Source organism: Anser cygnoides, chromosome 3 (genome assembly GCF_040182565.1).
Source record: "Anser cygnoides isolate HZ-2024a breed goose chromosome 3, Taihu_goose_T2T_genome, whole genome shotgun sequence".
NCBI classification, from domain to species: domain Eukaryota; kingdom Metazoa; phylum Chordata; class Aves; order Anseriformes; family Anatidae; genus Anser; species Anser cygnoides.
Window position 1 is genome coordinate 47,222,451 of NC_089875.1, and position 25,371 is coordinate 47,247,821.

The following is a 25,371-nucleotide window of genomic DNA, read 5'->3' on the forward strand; positions in this document are numbered from 1 at the left end:
GGAGGTGCTGAGAAGGGTTAAGAAGAATTGTGCTGAGAAGCACAGAAAGTAATGAACTGTTGTAGATGTGTGTCATGTTGTCTGTTGTTTTATGATTACTGTGGGAAGGCTCATTACAAAGTACGTGAGCAGAATCCTGCCTAGACCTGGAAAAGGTTATGGAACAGGTAATATAGATAAAACAAAGTAGGCTTTCTTAAAAGAAATTTTAAGCAAAAAGCTAATCAAAATGAGCTTTAAAATTAAATGTTGCAATTCTATCTCATTTTCCAGATGTGAGAGTTGCTATGCATAACTTCCAGTATGCAAGACAAAAGCCTTTGACCTTTTTCAAACCTTAACCTCCCTGAGTGCTCCATGTTCAGGGTCTGCTTTTTCTGGGAGGCTCACTGTGAACCATCCCAAGCTGTACGCTGGGGCGACACGAGGCTGGCACGTGAGCTAGAATGATTCTGCAGGTTTTCAAGATAACCACTGTGTGATGGGGATCAGATGCATGTATGTGCTATATGAGGATTTAGTTATATAGCAAAAAGAAAGAAAAAAAAAATAGAAGTCCTTACAAAAAAAATTTTGAGACTTTTTCATATTACAGTGTCTACAATGTGCCCTGGCAAACCCACCAGAGGTGACAGCAGTAGTGCTGTAGAAATCTAAGTGCCATATTGGACAATAAATGTATTTATGTATAAAGAGTATAAAGAGACTTTTATGGTTCAGTTGTTATTCTTTGTTCTTTTTTTTTTTTGTGTCACAAAAAGATTTGTGGAGAAAAAGTAACAATTTGAAACTTCAGATCTGCTTTAGTAAAGAGCTTTATAGACTTATAATGTGAGGGTAGGTGAGGGTAGGTGTTTGTACTATTTTCTAACAAGCAAGTTTACTGCATCTAAAGAAAATGAAGTGCTTTTGGAGGAGGGTTTCTAACAAAACTGAATTGTCAGTTACGTTTTCTATTAAAAAACTTTATTGTGGAAGCACCTACTGAAAAATTGCTTTTTAAAGCACAGTGCATAAAGACACAGTGATTTGAGGGGTTTGGGTTTTTTTGCCACCTGAATTTTTTCCCTGAAAAAAGGAAAGACTTCAGTTGAAAGTGTAACAAAACTTTCCTTGATAAATGATAAATATGCTGATGATTTTGCTGTTTATTGAAGTTATAGTGTCCTTAGCATGGGTGCTTGTTGAAAGCTAAATACAAGTTAGATTCTGACAAGCATGCTTTCTTTGTCTTAGACTTCCCTGAATTAATCTCAGTCAGCTCTTAACTTACATTAAGGAGATATTTTCTTTAATTTGGGATCTGGTAAAACTCAGATCAGTGAATATGACAGGAAAAAAAAGCATTTGAAACCACAGTCCACAGCCAAACCTGGTGAGTGAAAAGAAAAAAAGTTAAGTTTTTATGCTGTTACATATATCATCATATTATTAGATGTACAGTGAAGCCAGTTATGAAAGGCAAACTGTTGGAACATGTTGTTATATAATAAGCTGTTAGTTGTTCATTATATTTGAAATAATCAAAAGTTCTGATTTCTTTATTTGTGCTTGTCTGTCATGCCTTTGATTAGCTTCTTTCTGTATTTTACAAGACGTTTTAGTTCTTCAATTTGAAATGCAGTCATTATTGATTTTTGCACTGTTATTTTTGTATTAGTGAAGCACCTAATATGTGCTTAATGCTGATATAGAGAACATGCAATTTCTCCAAAGAGCTCACTGGAAAAAGGTCTTGATTCTGAGAAAACTGAATTATGCAGGTGGCTTTTTGGAGATGAGCAATCCCTTTCTGATCCTAAAAAAACAAAAACGACAACAACAAAACCCCCTGCTTGAATACAGTTCTTTTTATTGAATTAAATGGTAACATGCTTGTAAATACTTGCCACAAGTCCTAAATGAAGTAGAAAGGCTAAATATTTGCATTTGTGTTGCACGTACTCTCTCGTTTTGTCGCTTAATGTAATTGGAGATGGAAATTTGCAGGTGATTACAATATTTTTCTTTGCATACTCTAGATACTGAATGTTGACTCAGAGGGGTTTGTTTCTTTTATTTTTGTTTTGCAATTATAGCATTACTGTTGTCCTTATGATTCACAGTATTGAATCCTGCAAATCTGTTTATTGGCAAGCAACCTTAAGGAATTTTGTGGTAATCTTTTAGAAAGTATAATGTTGGATGCAGGTCATCCTACATCCTCCCTCTTCAGAAAGAGGGGAGGGACGTTGTGTCATTGCTTGTATCGATTAATGAATTAAAAGCTTCACATCAAGTTTTTTTCTCATCAAGCAGTAATTAAAGTCACTTAGTGTCATGCTTCAAAGCCTGGCAAACCAGGTTTGGAAACATTTTGGAAGTCCCGTAGGCTCACAGGTAGACAGATATGGTGACAGGATAGATAGAGGATCTTTCCATTGATTCTAATGTGTGTGTGCATGCAATCGTGTGTTCAGCCTTCCTCTGGTCTTCCACACCGCATTAGCATGGGTCAACCCCAGAGAGTAGTGCATTAACTGAGCCCCCTTATGCACACACAGTACGTAGGCACAAATACACGTTTACTATTGGAGACTCCAGGCAGAAGTTGGGGAGCCCCATCATTCCTAATGTAAGGCTGCTCTGGGATGTGAAAAACTTAGTGCCAAAGACAGCTCAAGGTATGAGGTCTCCGAGCCAGGTAATACCAACTTAAAGTCCTGTTTGGCGTTGTAGCAGAGCCCATCTTGTGGCCAGCTGTCCTGATCTTGCACATCTCTGCTCAGATCCTGAAGTTCATCCAGCCCCTCGGGGGCAAGTTCCAGGGAGCTAAACCAGCAGAAATCTTGCATGTGTAGGTTTCCTCCTCTGCGGGGTTAGGTCCTTGGACTAATCCACTGCAGGCTCCCTGGTGCAAATAACTGTGCTAGCAAGGTAAGGGAAAGGAAGGGGAAAGGAGACAGTGTGGGAACTCCTCTTTTAGTAGCAAAGAGGTGTTATAATGTCAGACTGCACAACTGTAATGATCATGACCCAAAGCGGTGGATGCCCATAAAGTGAAGCAGATGGCACTATGTGATGAGGCATGCAGTTGTAAGCAATTGACCCTGTATGCTGATGGATGCAGTTCTGTTCTTACTCTTTCATGGACTGGCTTAGAGGCCACGAGCAAACAGTTTTTCCACCTCATTGCCTGTTTCTTCATTTAAAGCAGCAATAATATTGGCTTCTCATGGACAGGTGTTATTCAGGTACTTAGATTTCCTCTGGTGGGAAATATTACAAAAGCTAAACCATAAGTGCAGAGCTCTAAATATGGAAAATTATTATGAGGCATGCTAATTTTCTGTACTTCAGTGTTGCTGGGACTTACAGGGAAAAAAAAAAAAAGGATCTTTACTGTTAATTAAAGTTAAAGCTTCATTACTCCTAAGTAGATAAGAGCTCAGTATGAAAATATCATTGCTATTCAGAACTACCAGAATCTATCGGAAGTCATTTGTGAATCATCTCTAATTAACAAGGTGCTCTATTACAGAGCTGTCTGTACAATGACAGGCTATTCTTTGCAACCCTCTAAGCTAAAATCTATTAGCTTTACATTATCTCAATTATTTTTAATATTCTGGAAAACCTGTTTGTGGTTTTTGCCTGCTAAAGGATTCCAAAAAGCAAAGTTCCCATTGGAAAATAAGGGTGTGGAGTTTGCCTTCAATATCCTTAAGAAGGATATGCAGCTTCCCTGAAACATCTGGAAAACAAAGCTGACATGGAGTTTCTGTGTAATCTGTCTGTATGAGCATTAGACCTGCTGTTCATTTTCCACCAAGATATCATCAGGAAATATGCTAGGTTTCAGACACAGGTAAAAGCAATGCAGAAGGCCAAATCATCTACATTTAAGTTAAGAACAAAAATGTGCATCATGTCAGTGATTGTAAGATACTCAATGTGGCTTCATGACCTCCCTAAAAGAGAAGTTATGAATTTGATCATAGGCAAGAGAGAAGGGAAAAATAAGTGTATTTTCTGTACCTTGAAATTGTAAATAGTAACCATGGGCTCATAACAGCAAGTTGTCCACTTAGCCTGTGCACATTAGCTGCACTAGCCAAGTGTCTCAGAGCTCAAACACAGCTGGTTATGAATTCAACACTCAGTACTTAATATCTATGAAAACATGTTGCTTCCCTATTGATATAGACATAACGATAGGATATGAAAAGGATATGCATGAGAGTGTTTGTGAGGAATGCATTTCCCACTATGAAGCATCTGACCTGGTTAGGCAATGAGCCCTTGGTCCTTGAGGGCTGAGGGTAGCCTTGTGCCCAGCACGACCCATCTGTTAGCTGCCAGCATCAGGTATGCATATATATGATGTTCTTGTATTTTCCAAACTTTAGTTGCTAATATTCATGCTATGGTTCACAGCAGTTATTCCTTTTTCCTGGGATATGTGAATTTTTCAGGCAACTTTTCTTCCTTTTCCTTAATTCTGTCTTTTAAACGGTGCAGTTTTTGATGGTATCTTCCCATGGCTACAGAAAATAAAGTCAGGCTGAGAGATGAGGCTTGTTTTGTTTCCATTGGAAAGTGAACAGAGTGATTTGCAGAAGCTGCTGGCATTACTTCACTGAGATTTGAGAAACTAAGTGCCAATAGCTTAGAATATGTATTCCGGGTGAAGAAGGCAATTAGAACAATGCTAATGTGGTGCCGTAATTAAAACAAAGAAAAGTATGTTTACAAATAGAGAAAAATAAATAGGAGCGTTCCATACGTTACACATTCTGCTGTTATCCACTTTGATCTATGTCATTTAGCTGATGGGGGGCCTGCTTAAAACTGGGAACAAACTGTGAGTAACACTGGCTGTGTCTGTGCCATTGGCACGAACAGTTCAAAAGGTAGGATGTTTGGGAAAAGCTGTAGAAAGATGCAGAAAACACATATGCACCTGTAATATAAGAGATTCCTAATATCCTGTGTATTTTATCTGAAAATATAATCACAGAGAAAATAGCAAAGGTCCAGAAAGAGTAATGCAAATGTCTGGAGATATGTCAAAATTTAGTTAATACATTAACAATGCTAAGATTGTCTATCTTGATCAATAGTGTCTTCAAAATCACAACAAAGAAAAATTACTATCTTACCTTATCGTTTGCACGCTCATATAACTTCAGGAAAAGTTTCCTTACAGAACACTAAATTCAGATCTAATCAAAGGTAACACAGTAAACTTGCTGTTGGAAGAGGCTACGGCAGCAAGCACCCTTTGTGCTGAGAAATTACTAAGTAAAGGATAATTTATTTCAAAAGTGTTTTCAAGTTGTGTAAGCCAAAAGAAAGGTAATCCTGCATTATCAGTCAGGATATACGTGAATGAAACTAAGTTTAAAGAATATCATCCACCATCATCTCTGGTGGTATTATGCAACTGTCTAGGTGAACCGTGGCTTGTTTTCTTTTTCTGAAGCATTAATTATTGGTCAATAAAAGATGCTGCTTACGGAGTTGTAAGGAACATTAATCTGATCAGTACAAGAAATCCTATGTAACCTTGATGACTACTTTAAATAATATAGGTAGTGTTTTCACAGCTTTGCTTATCATATTTGCATAAAGGTTAGCAACAATAAATTCTGGTTCAGGGTCAATTGCTTTATGTCTGTTTTGATGCAGCAGTGTTGTACAAGCATTGAGAAAGTAATGCTGCTATAGTTAGTAGTTGTGTATGGTTTTTGTTTTGTTTTTTTTTTTAGTTCTGATGCTGAGGTGCATGGAGCTGAGAAATACTTGAGCTGCTTCATCAGTGATTCTTGCAAAACTGAAAAGCACATTCAAAGGAAAGTAAAAACTACAACTAGTTAAATAATTTTGCAAAATAAATGGGCTTTATATACTTATAAATAAGAAATGCTGAAGTAATTTAAACTTTCAGGCTTCAATTTTGATGACAGTTCTGGCAGAGAAAATATGACTTTACTTTGAAATTTTGAATTTAAATGATTTAAACTTTTGAGGATTGTATATATTAGACTAATTATCATTATAATTTAAAGAATTACATTTAGTTATTTCACGATATTAGTCACAACACATAACATGCATATCTGCTAGTGACAAGTTTTATGAAAATGTTTTTAATTTAAAAATAACTGTGGGTCATTGTCGCTATTACTAATGATTATGTCCTATATTATAGAATCCATTTTGGTAAGACCTGTGTCAAGAAGTTATGGAAAGACTGTGAAGGGACAGATCGTAAAACACATTATTTACAAGCTGGGTTTTCACTGTTTATTAAGATGCTAAGGGGAGCGATGTAAGAGCAGTCCACATCTACATGAAGGGTGGTCAGAAGATGAAGGTGCCAAACTCTTCATGGCAGCAACAGGCAAAGCAGTTGTGGTCAGTGGCCACAAGTGCCACTGAACAAGGCTTAGCCTGGAGATTAAAAAAAACAAACAAAAAAACACCTTGACATACCAGGTAGAGCAGCAATGGATTAGGTCACCCAGTGAAACTGTGTAGTTTTCATCTGCAGATGTTTGAGGCTTAGCTCGAAAAGCAAATAGCTGGCCCGACCTAGTGCTGACAATGGTTGTGCTTTAGGTAAGCAGCTGGGCTAGAGATATGCAGATATCCCTTTTCCATTCACATTAACATGATTTCTATTATATCCTGCTATGACGAAATAATTCAAAATCTGGCATGGCAAGAAAGAATGTGCTAGCCATTTAAGAAATGTTCTCAGAGTTTTTCTGAAACTTCACAGGAAATTTTGAGTATTTTTTTTTTATACCTAGTTTTGCATATATTTAAGAACTACTGAATATTAACCATCTTCAGATCAGTTTTTACTGAGCCACAGACTTTAAAACTTAAAAGTTTTAGAAGTGATTTAAGAGCAGTAAATTTATCTAAGAAATATTAGATGGTAGTATTTATTCTGTGATTGCTTAACTTCTTTTTCAAATAAAAAGCCTAAAGACGTATCCAAACAAAAATCAAGGTTAAGTTAAAATTCAGATTATGCGCTAGTGGTTCTGAGGGGAAAATTTCTCACAGCAATGTTCAAGCTATCATCAAAACAAGCATTAATAAATTCCAAGTTCATAGTGTGTTTAAAAGAAATGCATATCTATCAAAGGAAGAAATGCACTGTTAGGATAAAATGACCAAGGTTCGTTTTGATCACTGGTAATGATTCCAAGAGGCACAAAAATAGGAAATAGCACTTTTTTTGAAAGTAATTTCTTAATGCTCCATAAAATTTAAAACCTAATAGGAGAATTCAGATATATAGAAAAGGTCAGTATAATTCATTGGTGTGGTAATACAGCTAATGACTTCATTGAGAGATTATAAAGTGGGCTCCCACCCTGAGGGAGCCTTCAAGGATGAAAAAGGGAGATTACTTATCTGCTGCAATGTTTGCTTTCTGATTTTTTTTTTGGAGTCCAACATTTATTTATTTTTAAATTGATCTCCTACCTGAGTCTTGAAAGCCTTTCCTTTCTAGCCAACTGTCTGGAGGGAAAAAAAGGAAGTGGTACTCTCTGAATTTTGGGCACAAGAAAACTCTGTATATTCACCACTGGATACAATTGATCTAATGCTGTATGGCTAGGGAAAGTGACTACATGGCTTCACAGAACAAGATCTAGTGGTCAAGCAACTTCATTTTTCTTAATTCAAAATTAGCAGCATAACAAACTTTTCTTTGCTCTCCACTACTTCTTACCTCCCATGTGTCTGAGAATATAGGTTACTATTTGGAATTTCCTGATAAAGTAAATTGAGAGAGAAGCACGTGTAGGGAAAAAGGTTGATGAGTGTCTAATTTCTTTTTATTCTGTCAGTCTTTTTTCCAAAAGTTTGTCTCATCCTACCTCTGTTTCATAACTGCTGCTTGACATTTCTGCTGATCTGTTGGAGGTGCCTTGAAAGAGCAGATGTGAAATTCACAGTGTGTCATTAAAGTATCCTGAGAAATAAGCATGCCTTTGTTCCAAGACAGGTATGCACGTGAACTAATTCATAGCGTGAAATGTTGCTTTAGAGTTGTAAAAGTCTTTGTAGTTGCCAGTTTCTACCTTCCAGCTGGCATGAGGTGAAGGAAGGAGCCTTAGATCCAGCTATGAGTTAGCTGCATGTTATTAACACAGCAAGTAATTAACAACACTTTGGTTATAATGGCATTTCTAGCTCCACGTGTGTTAAAGATTTTGTCAAAATCCAAAAATCGTAAGAATTCCTTTTAAAATTATGCCATTAAAAAGTTAAATTTTGGGTGATTTTAGATACTTTTCTGCTTTTATTGTGTATGGCATGCAATCTTCAGCATTTTGTCACCCACCTCTCCACCTTCCTCCCTTCCTTCTCCCCTCACCCCTCCTCCCAAAAAGAATATAACCTTTCATGAAAAGAAAGAACAGACACTGCCAAGAGGAATATGTACAGCATCAGAAGGTCATTCCTGTCAGATGTCCTGATGGAGAGATCTGAGATCCTTCTGGTTTAATATTTGTACAAGCAGCATCAAAACTAAAGCTAAGAAAAGGCAGGTGGAATTTGTTGATAGCGCAGAATTAGGAGGTGCCAACAATACAAAGAATCGCATTGTTGTATAGAAAAAGTGGTTGATGTTAATTTCTGTAGTATTAAAAGTAGAATGCAAGTTAGTAAATTACTGGACTAAATCATACCAGAGGAAGGAGTTTGTCTCACTCTAGCGAGCTAAAGTCAGGCTTCTAATGAAAGATAATTGTCTAAGGTCCTTTTGCAATTAATGCAAAGGCATTCCAGAAGATAAATAATCCTTTTCATCCTGTGTATCTCAGAGGACACCAAGAAGGGATCTCAGAGGTGTCTCTCTCTCCATGGAGTACACAACCGGCATAGAAATCTCAGAGTATACCACTGAGGAAGATGGGCTTTGTATGATGCTCAGTTACAGGGCAGCAGTGAACCACCAATCTGAAATGGTCATGGAAAAATTGAGGAACACACTGAAGTGCTTATTGTGATAAAAAATTTCTAATTAATGTTACTACTGGAGCTCTGATAAAACCTTCTGCTAATAGCATGTACAAGGAAGACTGGACCAAGTCTAGGACAGGGCTGTATATTGGAACAGAGGCACGAGAGATACTTGAATAAGGGGAGGCTAAAAGAGCCCATTCTCATTTAGCACAGTCAAGTCTAGATTGGGAGAGGATATGATTACTCTTTGGGAAAAAAAAATCTGCTTATAGGTAGGGAAAAGAAATATTTAATTTAAAGAAAGGTGCTGGCATAGGAGCAAAGGATTTTAAATTGGCTGTAATACATCTGTACTAGGCACTACAGCAAGGATTTTCACCATTAGAGGAAGGTGAGTTTCTAGACAGTCTCACAAGAGGAGCTGCAAGTACTGGAAACTTCAATTAACTGCATGAGATGACTTTATGATGGCATTAAACCAAGTTTATGATACTTTGAGCAATTGCACATTGAATGACTGCTTATGGTTACATCCATAATCCATTCGATAGTGGTTCTCAAATCCACTGAGCGATGTGCATCAAAGACATCCAAATTGCAAAGCTTGGGTCATTTGGTTTGCATTTGCCGTGAACATAGAGATGACATTTGCCTGTAGGGACGAGATCTGCTTGTGTGACCCTGTGACTGATCTGCCTCTGACTTTCCTCATTAGGAGAACCACTATCGAGCCTGTGTGCAACAAGATGGATACACAGAATATGAAAATGAGTAAATAGAACATATATACAAACTTGAGCCCTGGTTGACTTGAAGGTACTTGTTATTCTCGGATGGCAAAGATGCAAGCTCAAGCAAATCTGAAGATCTCTGTCCCTGAGAGTCTCATTGCATTCTCTTGTTTTAGTAGCAGTCTCTGAAGAGATGATATAGGGCTAGCAATAATTAAGTTAAATCACTAATATCTCAGACCTGTAGCACATAATGTACTCAAGTTCTGCATATACCAGCATAAATACTACACTTGTATGCAAAGATTTGTGAGAGATGTGTGTTTGTGTGTGCAGTTATACAGATGTAGCAGAATGTGGAATAGCTTGACAAGAAAAGTATTAATATCAGCACCTCTGAGTCAATTAAACAGTCATGTAACCTCCTGAATTTCTGTAATGCAGCTCTAGGTTACTGTTTCTCACCCTTATAAAATCCTTTTCCTTTTAAACAGGCTGAGAATCAATTATAGATTCAAGTTTTTAACACATATAATGGCAGCTCATGGTTCCAGTTCTTGTATGTTGTTAGCTAATTTACTTCTGCTGGTTTTATAAAGAAGAAATACTTTAGGAGATTTTAAAATGCTCTGTCTATGCCAGAGCTATTCTCTTAACTTTCATTATCCTCTAAGGGGTAGTTTGATGTGGTCTACTCAGTGACTCCAGTTCTGCTGGGTCAGGCAGCAACAGCATGCCGCTTTCGTGTCTGGGAAGCAAGCAGTTTATGTTGGCATAACCCATCCTGGCCAAAGAAGGAAGAGCCACTCACAAGCACATGTTCCTGCCCACACTGCAGGAACCAATATTGGGTTGGCACAAACACTTGTATAGCCACACAGTGAATCAGATCAGGGAACTGAACTGGTTTAAAAGGTAATGTTCTGGGGTGGGTTTGGGTTCAATTTTAACTTGGACCTGTTCTCTAGTTTGGTTCCTCCCATGGCTGTGAATTAATTATACCAATAGAAAGGAAGAAGGAAATGGTGGCCTGGAGATGGCAGAGTGAGGCCACAAGTGATGGGCCTATGCCAGGACTAATGACATCTCTGTTACACCCCAAGATCTTTGTCTAAAATGCAACAAAACTCTGTGGGGCCTCCAAACCCATTACTGGCTCTATGAGAAGCAGGTGGCTTTAGCTTCACTCTTCCTTGCCACGAAGAACTTGATTTAGTTCTTGTTTTCCAGTATCTCTAACATCTACATCTGTCTTGCAGTAGGTTAACTGGACTGAGGTAGCCAGTTATATATATATATATATATATTTTTTTTCTTTCTTCAGTGAAATAATATGTTTCTTGTGTATTTCTATTTCTCTAGAAGCCAAGAGATGTTAAAGTTAGGTGTGCTAGAAGACATGCAATAATACTGCAGAAATCAGCCATGTTGCTGAAAGGATTTATCTCTGTTTCCAGCCTGGCACAGAATGTAAATGGTACATAGAGTCTTCTGACTCCTTTTCTGTTTTCTCTTCCTTCATCTTTCTTCTTGTATGTTTTGGACCTTCTGAATTCTAGACAGGTGCCATAAAGTAGTCCCTAAAAGTCAGATAGCTGAAAGCAATCCTTCTGCCTTCGAGCTCAAGTTTATTTTTTGTTATTTTAGCTTTCTTGAGTAAAGACGAGGGATGAAGGTAAGAAGTGAGTCACACATTTGAAGAAAAGATCTGAGTAACAGGAAGCGAGAGAGAAGATGAGGAGAGGATGAAGGAGTAAAGGTAGAGGGAAAAGATGTTGTAAATGTTAAGAACGTAGTAAAATCACAAAAAGTCAAGCAGTTTTCAGTTCCGAAGATGTTCAGTTTATTTGCAGCTCCTCTGGATGTTATCTGAACTCTATTCTTGTGCCACAGTCAATGCTAGAGAAGAAACTTTGCTTAGAAGATAAACTGCAAGGCTCACAGTGAATCACAGGTGTGTGGTGGTCAAATACTGTCTGAATGTTGTGTGGGTTTATTTTAAAGCAAATTAAAAATAATAGGCAAAACATACTAGCCTGTATTTGTTAAGAGCACCACGCTAGTCAGATGAGCAGTGAAAGAATTATTTTATATAGCACTTGTAATGAATGGTCTGTAGGCCTTGATCTACCTCAAGAGAATGAGAGCAGTAACTCGCCACCAGCATAACATGACTAGGCCCTGCAGGTTGCCAGGCCTAACTGTTACTCCTTGTGCTTTCAAGGGATACCTAGTATTTGTAAGAAGTAGTTTGGATCATCATAATAGATTATTCTTTTACTTGAGAAAGAAATTGCTAACAGCGATACTATATTAAATGTTGTAAGTAGCAAGCCAAAAATGAGGCAGTGCCCTGGGTGGGTTCCTTGAAAGTACTCCGTGGGTTGCCTCCAGCCCAGCCTTTGGCCTCTGCCTCCGGCCTGGGCCCCTCGCACTGTAGCCTTGTCAGCTGCCATGTCTCCTGCTGCTCCTGCCTGCATCCTGGTCCTGGCCCATCCACTCACCATGGCTGGGGGTGCCCGTGGGCCTTGTTACCGGCACCAGCTGTGCCAGCCGTGTTCAGCCCTGAGAGATGGTGCCCGTGGGTGAGGGAATGGCCTGCACCAGAGCCACCTCTGCTCTCAGCTCACCTGCCCTTCGGGAGCAGCTGCTGCTGCCTGGCAGCCAGACTGCAGAGGCCATCACGCTCCTGAAATGCCCTACCTTCCCCTGTGCCTGCAGAGGTGTCACTCTTCCTTGGGAAAGGCTGCCTGGTGACCTTGCTTGCAGCTGTTTCTTAGGCTGTTCAACTGTCCTTCAAGTGTCTGTAACGGAGGGAGAAGGAACCTTGTTACAAGGCTGTATAGCAACTGCATTGTTTGTTCCTCCTACCTGAGATAGATACCTGTTTTCTCTTTTGGGAGCTGAAGAACAGTCTCAGTCTTTGCCAGTCTCCTAATGGGTAGACGTTCTGTCCAACACTGCTTTGCAGGATAAGATTGAACACTGGACACTCAGGGAAAGAGCAGAGACAAATCCCAGTAATGTCATTAGGATTTAAGTGACACATTTCAGTGAATGTATAATGTGTACACATGTTATGCACAGCACGTTTTATGAATTTTAGATGTTTTGTGACATTAATGTCAAGTTCACAGTTTGGAGATGGGTGGTTGCTATAGGATTTTTCACTGGTTCAAAAAAAAAGTTAAGGTCAGATTACTGGTGAAGTAATGAATTTAAGATTTTTGTGTTAACACGTATTTTGCATTGCTTGAAATATGTATTTAGGTAGACAGTTTCACTTGAAAAGAGTTTTATGACACCTTGGCCACAAGTATGCATTCTCCCACATAGTATATACGCTAACAAAGACACTGGAAGTTCTTCAGTATTTTAACCAGTATTCCTGAGGGTATATATATAAGGTGTATATATATACATATATATACACACACATATATAAGCACTTGTATTAAATGGTATGGCTTACGTTATGGTAGGATTGATTGTACATTTTTATCTCTGCTTGAGGAAGAACAGACAAAACAAACTGCCAATTTGGCATTGCACATATGGGCAATAGATTCTTGTTTCATATGTGTTTGTGTTATACATAGTGTTGATTATTTCTATTTATACCTCTTTGAATTATAGGGTTATTTAAGGATTTGAAAGGATATACTAAATTCAGTGAGAGATGTCCAAGGCTTTAGGTGATTTTTCTTTGTCCATTAGGTTATCATTAGATTAATCAGACATTTTAATTTTTCATATTCTGTAAGTGCTCTTTGCAACAAATTTCACACAGTTGTTAGAAGAGTAGGAAGACATACACAAGATGTTGAAATTTCTCCCACATTTGAGGAAGCATCAATTAAGAAGAATCATCTCCAGTGTGGGCAGGAACATTTATGCAAAAAGAGCATGTACTTCCTGCTAGCTGGTGGCTTAGATGAAAGCTGTGGCACTGTGGTTTAGAGGTGGAGACACTTTATGTAGCTGAATTCAGGTAAGGCTACAGGAAGAGATCATGGAACATACTGAACATATCTAAATTAAACCAGCCTTCAACCTTGTAACAGCAACTAGTCCTAACCCAACAAGGTGACGTTTATATAGCCTGCCTTTCTTGTCTTTACGTAAGATGCTTTCACTGACCTGTTGCACCTGTCTCTGGACCCACATAGCCCTCATGCTAGGGGTATGTCCTGTCATTTACCCTTGTGTGTTTAGAGCACTATTGGATGGAGGCTACTTTATCCCAAGTGAGCTATGCATATGTTGCCACAGTTGTTCACTACTGTGAAGTTATATGTGTACATCCAGGGCATGTGGATGATTTCAAAGCAGCTCTAAAAATTCAGGTTTTATTTCTTCATGAAATTACTTCAAATCTTAGAGTAGATGTTAACATAGTCATTTTTGCTAGTCCTGTTCCCATGTCCTTTTCTGTTTTGCTGTTATGAAATCCTGATGTGAATTTTTTTTAGCTTTCATGTGTAAAGTGGATGGAAGTCAAATTTAATACTCGCTTTAGTTTGCTAGTTGTAAAATGGGACGTTGTAATCCCATTGTAAAATGGGATATTGTACTAGGTGAAATCAGTATGTGGTTTTGTAAATGTCAGATGGAATCTAACCAACTTTTTTGAAGGTTGAAATGATTTTACATGTGTTTTTTTTTCAATTTCACACTTCCTGTGTAACTATTAGAGAAAGTAAGAGGGGGTGTATCACAACACTTCAGACTTTTTTCTCTGCTCTGTTTCTTCAGTTTCTATTTCCAAAAAAGACAAGGGGGGGTGGGGGCAAGCTGTGAGCTGTGTCTGTAATCTAAGTACTGCTATTACAGTAGTTTAAAGCATGCCTTCAAAATTAGTCCAATAAAAAATACAAGAATCCCAACAAGAAGGAAGCCAATGCTCAAGATTTCAAGAGTGACAACTGATTTTTGATTTATGAATTTTGTTTTTGTGGTGTCTAATGTGGGGTAGGTGTTCACAGAAACTTGATCTTGATTTTTGGCAGGCATTAGATGTGTCATATATTTTGAAAATATTCAATATATCATTTGCCCTGCTAGATATAATGTCTACCAAGGTAAATTTGCATGTCATCTATTTATTCTTTTTTTTTGACATTACAGTTAATCTGGTTCTGTAAGCAAAACTAACATGTATGTGTTAAGCCTAAACTGAAATTTTGACTATGAGCACATAATGGTGATCATTGTGTTTACTCTGAAACAGCTCTTGTGAAGTGGCAGAGCATTCCAGTTCCATTTTATAGGAGATCTGAAACAAAGATGTGGGTAAATGTCAGTGCAGGTACGTGCATTTAAGGACCCAAATTTACGCACCCATTTGTCAAAATCAGGAAACTGGAAGGAGTGCAGTCTGGCTCCTTTCTAGTTAAAAATCTGTGTTTTTTCTTCACTAAGGACATGATACGCCAGTAAGAAAGAATAAGTTTAAAAAAAAAAAAAAAGTGCAATCCATGCCCCCATTCTCATGGGGAATCAGGATGTGACTGGGTTTTGCACATGGACTGCAACTAGGCATAGAGAGAACAAGGTTCTTTTTCAGGTTATACAGAATGGTCTCAGATATGAAGGATGTTAATTCAGGTCAGTCAGCTCAGCTACATATGATGCTTTATATCTACCTCATTTGCTTTTCTACCTCAGTGTGTATTTTTGTTATCTAATAGAAGGGAAAAGTTCTTCCTAAAGTTGATACTTTCCTGAATGAAATTTCCTAAGCCCCATTCTGCACTTCTTTGTCTTTCAGGACTTCATGGGCAAGCTGTGGTCTGGCTTTTCTGTTTAGTGCAGTTTAGTCCATTTGGTCTTTTGATGGTTAATAAAAGTAAAAATAGGGTGTGATAAATCTTCTGTGTGCTTTCTCCTGTTAGGTGTATATCTTCCAGAACCTAAATTTGCTTACTAGTAGATTTCGAATGAGTGTACTCCTTTTTAGTATTGCTCATGGCTAGTCTGAATAAATAGTAAACATATGCTGCACATAATGAAATTCTGCTATCCAGTTTTGTATTGTACAACGTTCAGGCAAAGTGGATATTCATAAATATTCATGTGATACGATTGTTCATATGAAGTAGCATCTTTCTTTCTATAAAACTTCAAATCCATTATAGGAGTATGACTTTCTGCTTATTATCCAAAGCAGAATTGTATCTTTAGCAATCTCCTTCAACTGCATTGGAGTAGAAGCTTATGTAATATAAATGAGATTGTTGAGTTCTTTGTCTTGTACTTTTGTCTAAGGCACCAAACGCCAAGCAAGACTGGTATCATCCAAGAAAGCAAAAGTCCGTAAAAGTCATCAATAAAAAGAAAATTGAATCTGATACTATTCCTGGCCCATTTTCAAGGCAGACTGCTAGATGACTTGATCTCCATCCTAGAAACAGACCACATCAAACTGTCATGTATGTGGCCAGTGATGCTGTTGCATGTTAGTGTGAGTCTATAAGTAGTAAAACACATATGGGAGCAGTCAATACAGCACTTACGACGCTTGCCAATATGATGCTCAAGCACTAACACAAGATGCTTTTGTGAGAGTTAAAACGTCTGTCATCTGCTGAATACTCAACCAAATCTTATCTTGTCCTCGAGCTATTATTTCTGCAGCAGTCCCAGTTTTCTGTGCACGAATAAGAACAGGCCATATGTCTTTATAGTGCTCCCCATATGATATCTTCGGAAGCAGAACTACTCTATTATCATGTGACTATTAAGTGTTTAGAAGGAGTTGAAGAAGTAGATGTTTAGGCAACTGCAGCAAGGAGACCTCTTGTGCACCAGCGTGATACGTGCAGAGACTGTTCACCCTCTCACTGCCACTATGTTTTTTTGATCTCATCTGCTGGAGTCTATTAGAAAGAAAAGTACAGAAGACTTTCCATCTAAGCTACTTGCATTCCTATGAAATATTGTTTTCAAGTTTAGCTAGAACTTATCTTGATAATCAGTTTCAAGAACATTCAAAGCTGTTGAATGGAATCTACTTATAGGAATACCAGAATATTGAGCAAAACTGATCTTTTCAAAGGAAGCCATTCTCTCCTATAATTGCTACAGTTGTATTCACACCAGCAACCTGTTATATAATTGCCAGTGTTGGATAATGCTTCTAGCAATTAAGGAATTAAAGGTATGCATATATAAACGGTACCTTGTCTTTGCCTAATCTCCTGAGGCCTTATTATTACATGTACAAGATTAAGCATATACTGTAGGTCTGCTGCGTTGCTCCAAGGAGCGGAGAAGATGGCGGGCAAGCAGTCTGCATTCCCAACTGCTTCCCAACTGTACCCATTCATTGGACGCAGTTAGATGAGATGTATGACTTTGCTTTCTTCTTCCTTCTGAGCAGTAATTTTAATTTGCAAAATGGCTGAAGGGACCTGGAAACCTTTACCTCTACTGGAAACTTCTCTTACATCCCCATTCAGCGACTCTTGATGATCACTTGCTTATCATCGATAGTGAGAAGCATGTCTGAGATGGCAAGCTGTGGCCTGTGTTCCATAGTGCTGGCTGGGCAGTGTATCCTTTTTTTGTGAGAGTACTACAGTCCAGTAAGCAAGATGCTGAACTGGACAAGGTATATAACTAGATGTAGCAGCTGGAAAGGCTGGGATCCAGATTGGTATGCTGATGTAATGAGATCAGGCATTTCTTGCCCATTAGTTTTCTTTTTAAAAGAAAAATCATAAGAAAAATAACCACCTCAATTGCTCACTGAGGAAACAAAAGCCACATGGAAAGTTGCCCAGCCTTCAAGATCAGCAATAGCAATCACTGAGAGTCACGTACCAACTAATCACCTTGAGGAAGGTATTATTCCGTGTTCTGCTCGTTGGTGTCTCTTGGAAACATCTGCTCTTGATCCTGATTCTCTTTAATGACAGCATAAACAGTACTGTGTAATTCACCTTTTCTGTAGCATTGTCTCTTGTGGCCTCTATCACGGTACTCTGTTTTTCAATTTCTCTGCATGCTGTTTTCTGCCAATCTTATTTGGTCTGTCTATAGCGTCTGTGTCTCTGATGCTTTTATGATTTTCTGTTTTCCTCATGAACTTATTGAGGAAGGATAGCTAATATTGATCGCATACGCAAGGAAGATACTATCAATTTATGTATTTTTACTTTTACAGTGGTCCTTTAATTTGCTCAAGTAGCAATGTCATTCTGGTTTTGCTTATAAACTGTTGATTCACATAAAAATGAGAAAGTCCATTTTGGTCATAGGGTCTGACATGCTGTATAATATTGTAGTATAGAATTTCTTTAAGAAATTTTATAGTCTAGGCCATGGTTTGTGGTAGATGTCTTTGATTTGTGTTTTCTTTCATGAAAAAAAAAAAAGGCTCAAGTTACTTTACTTCTTTAGAAATCGGTGATTCCTGTGGCATCGGCTGCTGGCATTCGTGTTTTGGTTCCATGCAGGTTTCTTTGCTGCCCTGTGTGAATTTCCTAAGACCGTGTCCTTCAATTTTTTAACATTGTTGTTATGGTCCATCTGCAAACATAAGGAGAGGTCCTTCAGCTTTCATTGGATATTATTGGGAATTTTCTTTTTAACTTTTAAAATTTGGAACCTGGGCTGTCTGATATCAAATTTCAAGTGGTTTCTTTTGGAGAGTTTGTTTCGAATACTGGGTTTGGGTTTCTTTTGTTTGCTTGTTTTTTTAAGCCCTTTTCCAATTGAAATAAACTTTATTTTGCTATTAACTTCACTGGGAGCAGCCATGATCTTTTCTTTATTGTCTTTATTTTGTGCTGCAACAAATATTATTGCAGTTTTAAAACGTATAATTCAGAATGCAGAGTATCAATATTTGTTATCAATGCATTATTTGCTCCCTCCACCACTTTTGTTGTTTATTTTTGTCTTGGAAACATTCAGTGGATTTATTTTTCCAGCAGTTCCTCAGCAGTTAAAATTACTCAGAGGGGAGCTGTTAATACTTTACAGCCATGAATTTCTAAGTGCAATGAATTTTTTTCAAGTTGCAAGCTGATCTGACAGTTATAAGTTTATAAATATAATGATGAATGTTCCAGTGTGATCTAATTTATTTTTTGGCTTGCACCTTAAAATAAAATAAAAAAGAAAAAATCATTGGGAAAACTGGATGTTGTCTCAGTAGCTGAAAGTTTGAGATTATTTTTTGACACCTCCTCACATTTGTTGTTCTGAAGCAAAGCTAAGTTACTTGTCCCAGAAGCTTACCATGTGAATGCAACTGCAGTAGAATTTACTTTTCAGATATTTGTCCCTATGCTTAGTTTTCAATGCTCACGCCTTTTGTTTGATTTCTGTATTTGTACTCTTTCTCCTGTAAATTTTTGTAACTTAGTTGCTTGTGCTGTTTACAGTTGGAAGACGCATTCAGCAATACCTCTATTGCTCTGCTGCCCCATAGGTGAAGAGCAGCGTCCTGGCACTGGTGGTTATCTATCCTTCTGTATTTAATCCTTAATCACCTGTTGGGAGGAGAGTAAGAAAACAAGCAGATCATGCCTATTTCCATGCCTGCACCTGGATCTTAGCAGGGATGTAAGAGGAGACCTGCCCCCCTAGCCTGGAGATGCTGTTAACATTGCAGTATAACCTGTAGCATCAAAGGTCAGCTTTTACTCTGATGCTCACAATAAACTGTTACTTCATCATAACTGTGTGTGTGTGGGGTAAAGAACAAAATTCTGATCATAATAAATGTAATTGATAGGTAATAAATTGTAGCATGCATAATCTTGGATGTTTATTGCAGAACAGGTACGTTTAATGGTGACCACGTGTCCTTGCATGTTAAAGTACTGCTTGCCTAATGGAAAGTGAAGGCTGTGACAAATCTGCTAGCCTAAGTAGCAGCAGCCTCTCATATACTGCTTCTTCTTACATAGGGCAGGATAATACCCTGTGTACTGAGAGCAGGGAAATGATCATCTGTGCACGATGTCAGTGTCCAGGTAGGACTTTGTTGTATACCTGAGGGGAAGGTTTCAGGGAGCTACCCTGATTAGTCTGATTACTATTTAAAGCTGAAGTGGCTTACAAACATGAGAATGGTTGTGGCTCTCAAAAGCCTTTGTCATCAGGAAAGCAAGGCTAAGGATGCCCCTTTTGCAGGCAGAGGGCAGGGCGCAGAAAGAAGCACTAGCAATGAAACAGCAAGTAAAAGCTGAGGACTCATATGGATAAAGTTGGGGTGAGGCGAGTGCCTCAGGCCCTCGCTCCAGTCAGGCTGCTGCTGGTGAGATCAGGTCACCATGTTGCTTTTCACCTGTTTATTGCTTGTGAAAAGGGTTTTGGTGTATCTGTAGATAGCTGTGTTTCTGCTGGGCTGGTTGCCTTCACTCCAGGGTCTTTAGCCAGAAACCAACACAGCTGTAGTGGTAAAAGAGTATGTAGTGCCAAAATACTTCTTTACTTGTTTTAATTTTCTTGCTTTTCCAGGTACAAAGACTATGGCGAGCTTTAAACAAATGAGAGGGACAGAGAACCTGCAAACAAAGCAGGTAGCGACAGGCATGACCAGCCACCGTGGTTCACGGCAGAGCCCAGACATGCAATTAAAGCAAAATTCAACTCCCCCTGTGTAGAGCAGATTGACTGGAGAGGTATTGTCATTTAACCTCTGAGAGTTTTCTCAGGCTGTAGTGGTGTGAGCTCTCTTTGGGCTTATTTATCTGAGTCATTAATAAGTCATCAGAGACATTCACTTTCCATATGAGGATATGGGAGAAAGGCATGTCTGGATGCTCCTTGCTAGTCAGAAAGGAAAAGCTGCCAAGGACAAGGAGCCCAAGCTGTGTATGGCAGGCAGAGAAAGCTCTTCAGTCTCTGGATCACACTCAGATTCATTAGTTCTTGAAGAAAAGCTGAAAAATATGTTTATGCTGGGTGGAGGTGGGGGCAGATGTAAATATGCATGCTTCCAGTATAGCGAGCAGCTCAAACTGCAGCCTGTAAATAGATGTACATATTTAACCTCTGAGAAGGGCTGTAGCTCCCTGCTGTAGTACAATAAGAATAGTAATACTTCCCATTTAGAGTGTGCTTTCTATTTTCAGAGCTGTGCCAGCGTTAGGTATTTTAATGTGGAGCTGGTGGGTAAGCTATGAATAGGATTTTAAGCTTTTGATTTAAGGGTGTGGGAAGCATTACTGTGCACAGTCCCCAGGATGAGAGGAGGTACAGACCCCCCTGTTCCGACAGCGGGTTCATGGCGTCCTTCAGCCTTCTCCCAGGAGAGGCTCTGGTGCAGGAGCTCGCCTCTTCTCAGATCTGACCACCGTTGCCCTCAGTAATTATAGCAGCGGCGAAATTCCGGGCTAAAAACAGAAGTGCAGCGTGTGCCTATTCCCCATGTGATTCAGAAACCAGGAAATCGAAAAAGCCTGGCTGAGAGAGGAGGGCAGTGCAAAGCCACAGACGCATCTAATATGTATCTCAAACCTGCTACGCCTGGGACTGGGGAGCTGTCATCTGCCGGAGCTGATTATGCATGCAGCGGCAGCAGAGCCTGATTGGGTGTAGTAGGACCTAAGGCGAGGGGGAGAGGGAGTGGGGAGAGAGTTGGGCTTGCAGCACCGAAATGTAAACAGTGGGAAGGCGACGGACGGAGCGTAGCGCCTGTCGGCAGCGAGCAGCGCACCTCTCACCTCACCCATCTAGCCGAGCCCGGCTGGATGAAGAGAAGCGGCGGCTCCAGTGGATCTCCTCCTGCCTGTGGATATAAATAGGGGGCAATTGGGATGCGCTAGCTTCCTCCCGTGCTGCAGCTCCGCCGTGCTCCACACCGGAGCTCGGACGGGGCAATGGAAATGAACATGAAGAAGTTCACGGTGCGGCGGTTCTTCTCCGTCTATCTCCGCAAGAAGTCTCGGTCGAAGAGCTCGAGCCTAAGTAGATTTGAGGTAAAATCCGCGGTAACTTTGTTATACGTAGCAAATACCGTTACACACTGCTAGCAGAGATTTGTACAAGAGAGCGTCTGCCTTTGCTGACACGGTAAATAGTTAAAGGTGGTCTTTCCCTGGAGGTGCTGCTGCTCGCACCTGATGTTCTTTGTTTCGGTGTAATTCAGGGCTTTTCCTTGGTAGCGTTCAATACATTGCATAATATATATAGTGTGTTGCTAAGGATCCTTTTATCAGCCTGGCACAGGGGGAGGAAGCTGGTTCAGGACATCATGAAGTAGTAGGAAATCATTACATATTCACTTAAATTAGCACAAATGGCAGCATGACTTGTAATAGCCTTGTATTTCAGTCTTCCTCCCCTGCAAGCATATAATTCTTTCCTAGTGCTAGATTTTCAAATAATTGATCAATTTACTAATGCTTTGCATATATATTGAATGCAAGACAGATTTTCTTACTTGTTTTTCTATAGATTCTCATGCTTACACAGATTTTTACAATTGTCATCTCTTCCCTGCATCCTGGTATTTTCTTTTTATTTTATTGTAAGGAGAAGTTGTTCTTCAGGAGCTGGGGAGCAACGTCAAATTAAACCTAAAGCAGTTCAGCATTACAGGGAGATGAAAAGCAGTTCAAGTTGGAGGTATTGGCAGATAGGAATATGTGAATGGGGTAGAAGCAGGATTTCTGCCTCTCTTCCTTGAACCATTGTTCTTCAGCCCTATATTTGGAGCTGTGAATAGTTGGCAGGAAGTGAGATCAATTGAATAAATGTCAGTTTTATTTATGTTGTTCACTTTATCATTGTAGATGATCTGCAACCTCTGCATTAAAATAAAGGTAGATGGGGCCTGATTCTCCTCTGTCTCACATTTGTTTTATGCTGGTGTACTTCAGCTGACCTCTGAGGAGTTACTCTGATTTGCACCAGTATTCCCAAGAGAAGGATTAGTCTCATGCTGTGTGAATATATTTTAAAATCTTATTCCCTTGGTGTCCTATTTAAAGTACTAGGTAATTGTTTGGACATAAAGTTCTTCATGTGTCATTGCTTAAACGGGACATGCAGAAAAGCAGAGTTTGGGGCTGTTTTTTTTTTCTTAACTCTTTAAAATCAGTTTCCTTGAAAAATGATCATGTAAGGTACCTGATTTTGTTTCATTCATTGAGTTATAAATGTAAAACTAATAAATGGAAGTTGACATCAGTTGTTAAAGCTCCCTTGTTCCACCAATCCTAAGACTCCAGGATTGAGGGGGATAATGCTGTGAACCCCTAATTGCAAAGGCTAAGCTGAAATAAATGTTTCTTGTAACACACTATAAATTCACCAGGCTCATGCTCCATCAGAGCCAACAGAAAATAGATCTGAAGTCGCTGAGTTGCATGAAGGAGTTCTCCTGAGATAGACAAGTGTCTTCACGGGCTGTCAGTTTCAGGGTGCCGTGTTAGGCGGAGACAATTTTGAGACAGCAGAGCCCTACCAGACCTCATAACTAGTCATTTGATGATGTTGTAGTTTGGGAGAAACAGATTTCACCGTAATAATTATTTAACTTACTGAATTATATAGTGTGAATGACCAATGCAGCTCAGTATTTGTAACTGGCCAGACCTTTACTTCATTTGGGGGGGGGGGAGTTTTTAGCATAATTTTGATCACCAGTGTTATATTAGATACACTGGACATTTACATTCAATATCTGATATAGTTTTTCCTTACATGAGTTGTCTTATAATGATTTTATTTTCTAATTTTAAATATTTTTTAAAATAATTTGCTTCAAGAAGCATCCTGGTACGTATCCTGTTGCACATGTAAGTTCAGAGCATTACATCCACTTCTCTCTTCTCTCCATTGGCTTGGCAGTAATAGCCAACTTTATGCAAAGTGACTCAGTATTATAATGCAACAGGGAATAGGGGTTGTTCCAACCAGGAAGAAAAAATGATTCATGAAATCTGTTCTGCTGTTTAAGTGTGAAAATCATCTGAGATGTTCCTGCTTAGAGGGGAAAAACCAAACATGAACATCAAGCCCCCTCTGTGATTTCCATCTCTGAGTACTTTTGTGTATAAATTTGTAATTGCGGGCTAATGAGCGTTTGTCGGCCAAAAAGAAAGTGCAAAGAGGCCTGTTGGTAGTTAGATTTTTAGAAGTCAGAATATTCTTCATCCTAATAGGTAGATATTTTTAAAGAGGCAGTAAAAAGGCACAGGTTATTACATCATGGAATGAGTAAAAGTAAAATAAAGGGAAGAAATTTGGAGAAAACACATGTGGCATTGCTTTGCTTAGTGTGCCTTAGCTAATATACCTGGCAGAAATTATGTGTTGCTAGATGTCATTTGAAATTTGGAAGAGGATTGCTGTTTCTAAGTTGTGTGGGATTTTTGTTACGCTGTTCTTTTTGGGGTCATGAAGAGGGGTGAAGCATCTATCTTAAAGATAGTTGCTTCTGGATTCAAGCATTTGAAATCTTTAAAATACCACTGCTGGAGTAGGTTCAAAATAATATAGTATTAGTTGTTAATATTGTAGGATTGATTACGTTTTCCTCTGTGGTATTCTGCTATGCTTTAAATCCAGTTGCAGTGAGCTTCATAACTTACAGAGCAGGGATATAGAAGCAGAAATGACTTAGCAAATCACAGCTTGTAACTTGACCTTTACTTAATCATTTCATATGCCAATATCATTGCTCCATCTGAGACAACAAGATCATTGCCTTATGTAGATAGGTTTCCCACTTAGTCCTGCAGAGCACACTCTGATGAATAAGATATCGCTGGACTTTTATCTTGCCTAAAATGTGTGCCATTTTTATTTTTCTGGGAAAACTTGGCTGAAATTTGAACTGATTTGGCCATACTTCGGGTTTTCAGTTTGTTATTTTTCAGTATGGCCCGTGTTGCCCTTCATTTATAAGGTATCTAGTGATGTAATTTTATTAAATGTGCAGAGCTGAGTTCTGCCCTTCTGCGTGCACACAGAGTTCTTATTGAAGTCAGCTGAAAATCCAGCAAAGTCAATGGGAACTGCATGTGTGCATCCGAGAGATGGGCTTTGTTTATGGTTCTTGCTGAGTGTTGATGAACATGAATGTGAAACCATTAGGAGAATGTACGCGCAGTGTGGCTCTGCTAAAGACTTTGAGCCCCAGTGGAATGCATCTTATAGCAGTGAGCAACATCCTTGATTTATAAATCAAAAGTTAACTATGCCATTTGAATAAGCTAGGAAAGACTTAAGCATGCAAAGAATTCGATTGTATTTATTCCAGTGACGCAAAAGCCTTTTTTTTTTTTTTAATAAAATGACCAATTAAAACACTGACATTGATGCTTTTTGGAGATTTTCTTGACTTTTGCACTCCTAGTGCATTTTTAAATCTTTATTCTTTAATGGTTTTAATTCTTGTTTTGTCTTACTGGTAATGGTGAATCCAGATTCTGTTTCGTCTATATATGGGGCTTAGAGCCTACCAGACCTTTTCCAAATCAGCCTCCAAATTAAATTTGAGTTAGCCTCTCTCAACTCAGCCAGCTGTGAGAGGCTGGACCTCCTGTGGGGGTGACCAGAGTGTGGTCCTCCTTGGCTTCCAATGCTGGTGTGTAGGAAATTGAAGCAAGACTATCAAGTCTGGTAAGGAATAGTGCAGAAGGACAGGCACTGGCTTTATGATACTCTGTTCAGAGAGTTTTTCAGTTTTAATCTTCAC

General features: G+C 38.9%; 1 protein-coding gene across 3 annotated transcripts in view; it reads left to right on the forward strand.

The window, feature by feature from the left end:
- The window catches only part of RPS6KA2 (ribosomal protein S6 kinase A2), a 298,921-nt gene that overhangs the window by 110,176 nt on the left and 163,374 nt on the right, over positions 1–25,371 (forward strand). The window contains exon 1 of one of the 3 annotated variants that reach the window (XM_013186790.3): positions 20,844–21,643. The exons of the other annotated variants lie outside the window; for them this stretch is intronic. Coding sequence (XP_013042244.1) covers positions 21,545–21,643 — 99 coding nt within the window. The 5' untranslated portion in view covers positions 20,844–21,544. Of the gene's footprint in view, positions 1–20,843; positions 21,644–25,371 lie in introns of those variants that run through there. 3 annotated transcript variants of the gene reach the window in all.